Source organism: Penaeus monodon, chromosome 9 (genome assembly GCF_015228065.2).
Source record: "Penaeus monodon isolate SGIC_2016 chromosome 9, NSTDA_Pmon_1, whole genome shotgun sequence".
Lineage (NCBI taxonomy): Eukaryota > Metazoa > Arthropoda > Malacostraca > Decapoda > Penaeidae > Penaeus > Penaeus monodon.
The window spans coordinates 54,258,841-54,260,757 of NC_051394.1; the positions used below are offsets into that span (position 1 = coordinate 54,258,841).

The 1,917-nt window shown below is 56.1% G+C and overlaps 1 protein-coding gene across 1 annotated transcript in view; it reads left to right on the forward strand.

The window, feature by feature from the left end:
• The window catches only part of LOC119576773 (extensin-like), a 3,933-nt gene extending 3,589 nt beyond the window's left edge, over positions 1 to 344 (forward strand). Inside the window, exon 3 of the mRNA XM_037924411.1 lies at positions 253 to 344. Within this exon, the coding sequence (XP_037780339.1) occupies positions 253 to 344 (92 nt within the window). The remainder of the gene's footprint in view (positions 1 to 252) is intronic.
• Positions 345 to 1,917: the final 1,573 nt, after the last annotated feature.

A 1,917-nucleotide genomic window follows, 5' to 3' on the forward strand; every position in this document is an offset into this window, starting at 1 on the left:
CGACCTAAGCCGAGGCCGCAGCGCGTGCTTTCCCGAACCGGCGCGGTATCATCGTGCACCGGCAACTTCGCTCTAGGATTGAAGTTTTATGGTGTTCTTTTTAGTCCTACGGCCATTTCCCGGGTCGTCGAGTGGGCCTCCCTCAGCGCGGCCGCACCGAGCGCCTCTCGCGCCCTGGTGTCGCTCCCATTTTCCTCCCGGTGCTGCCCCGCCTCACCTTCCTTTATTAAGACGGAGAGCCTCTCCCGGCAGGCCTAGCTACGGGCCTCCGTGGCCCACTTCCTCAGGGGAACGGGGTCAAGGCGCCGTTCCTGACCTGCTTCAACGGGAAGAGGTTGTCCTAAAGAGCTGCTTAGAGGCAAGAGAAGAACAAGGAAAAATGTTTTTTTTGACATGTTACATCGGCTGTTGAGTGAGGGGGGGGGGGGCAGAGAAAGGAGCAACTCTGTGGAGTTTTGTTTGTTTGCCCTAGTTAGGTAGTCCTGCGAAGGCCGTCTGACTCTGCTCCTTGCTAGGCCTACTGATGTGAGTAGGCGGGAAAAAAAGGTTTCCTGTCGTGATGTGAGTGGCAGAGGGCGCCGTCTTCCAGGGGCGCCGTCGTCACATATTAGTGATTAGGTTCCAGGTCAGTATAGACCTTGACCGGGACAACCTGAGGCCGCGTCCCTGCATCAGATCGTCTGCGTGTGGGACCGGCAAATGGGTCAGCCTCCCGCTCGGTGGTCTTGTATTCTCTGCCACGCGCGTCGTCCGCTCTGCATCGGTGTAGCAGAGCCCCGGCCTCTGCTCTCCGCCAGGCTGCATACAAACATGCACTTAGGATGTTGTGCAGGAAAGGTAAACAGATTGCAGATCACGCTCTCACGCGGCCAGACAATTCGGCGCGGAGGCAGAATTCGGAGCAAAACACAAACGCATGCGGGGGCAAAATGAAGCTTATTTCATCTGATTTGTGTGTAATTCACGACTGCCATTTTCTTTTCTTTTTTTCCTTTTCTTACATGCTGGACGTTCTCGAAATATAAAGTATTTTTTTAGACGGATCAACGCTTATTAGTCATATGCAACATAATATGGAGGCTCATTCGCACCACCTTATGTAAAGCAACGCTTAATTTGCCAACGGAGGCTTACCACATTATGGAAATCATCACGCGGAAGATATCCTGATGTTGGGAATAATAATATACAGAATAACATTCCAAAGTGAAACAAAGTCACGCGTGGCATACCGGAAAGTGAGAAAGGAAGAGGGAGAGGGAAGAGGAGGAAGAGGAAGGAGAGAGAGGGAGAATGAGGATATGTCCTCCGACCTAAAGCTCCTGAGCGTGTCTTCTCCGTGAAGTCCTCCGGGAGCATCACACGAAGGGAGACCCGCGGAAGCTCCTTGGGTGGCGAGTCGCGATTGCAATTGCAGTTGCTCTGAGCCGCTAAGGGTCGCCTTGCAGGCTGCTCTTGTGGCTGGGATGCCGCTCCGTGTTTGCATTCGGCTCGCATCTAATTAGCTCTTTCACGGGCTCTTGGTGAGGCTGTTAGATGCATTTAGGTGGCTATTGTCTTAGAAATGATCTCTCAGTAACGGACGAACTGAGGTAAAAGAGAGGAAGGCGCAGATTGATACGAGCAAGGGGAAGAGGCCGGCCCGCTGGAGGGCGAGTTGCGTCCGAAAGAGGCGGGCGGTCCGGAGCATCCATTCAGGCGGAGGTCATTGCGTGTCCGGATTAGAGCTGCCGGAGCGGCTGCGGAGGCCGCGGGGACGGACGGGCCGGGCGCGAGGGCTGCGGGCGGGCGCGGCGGCAGCGCCTCGTCGCCCGTCGGCGGAGGGCGTGCCCGGGTGCATTCGCGGAGGGGGAGGGAAGGGGAGAGGGAGGAAGGGAAAAGGGGAGGGGGGAAAAGTGGACGCTAGGGGAAGGGGAT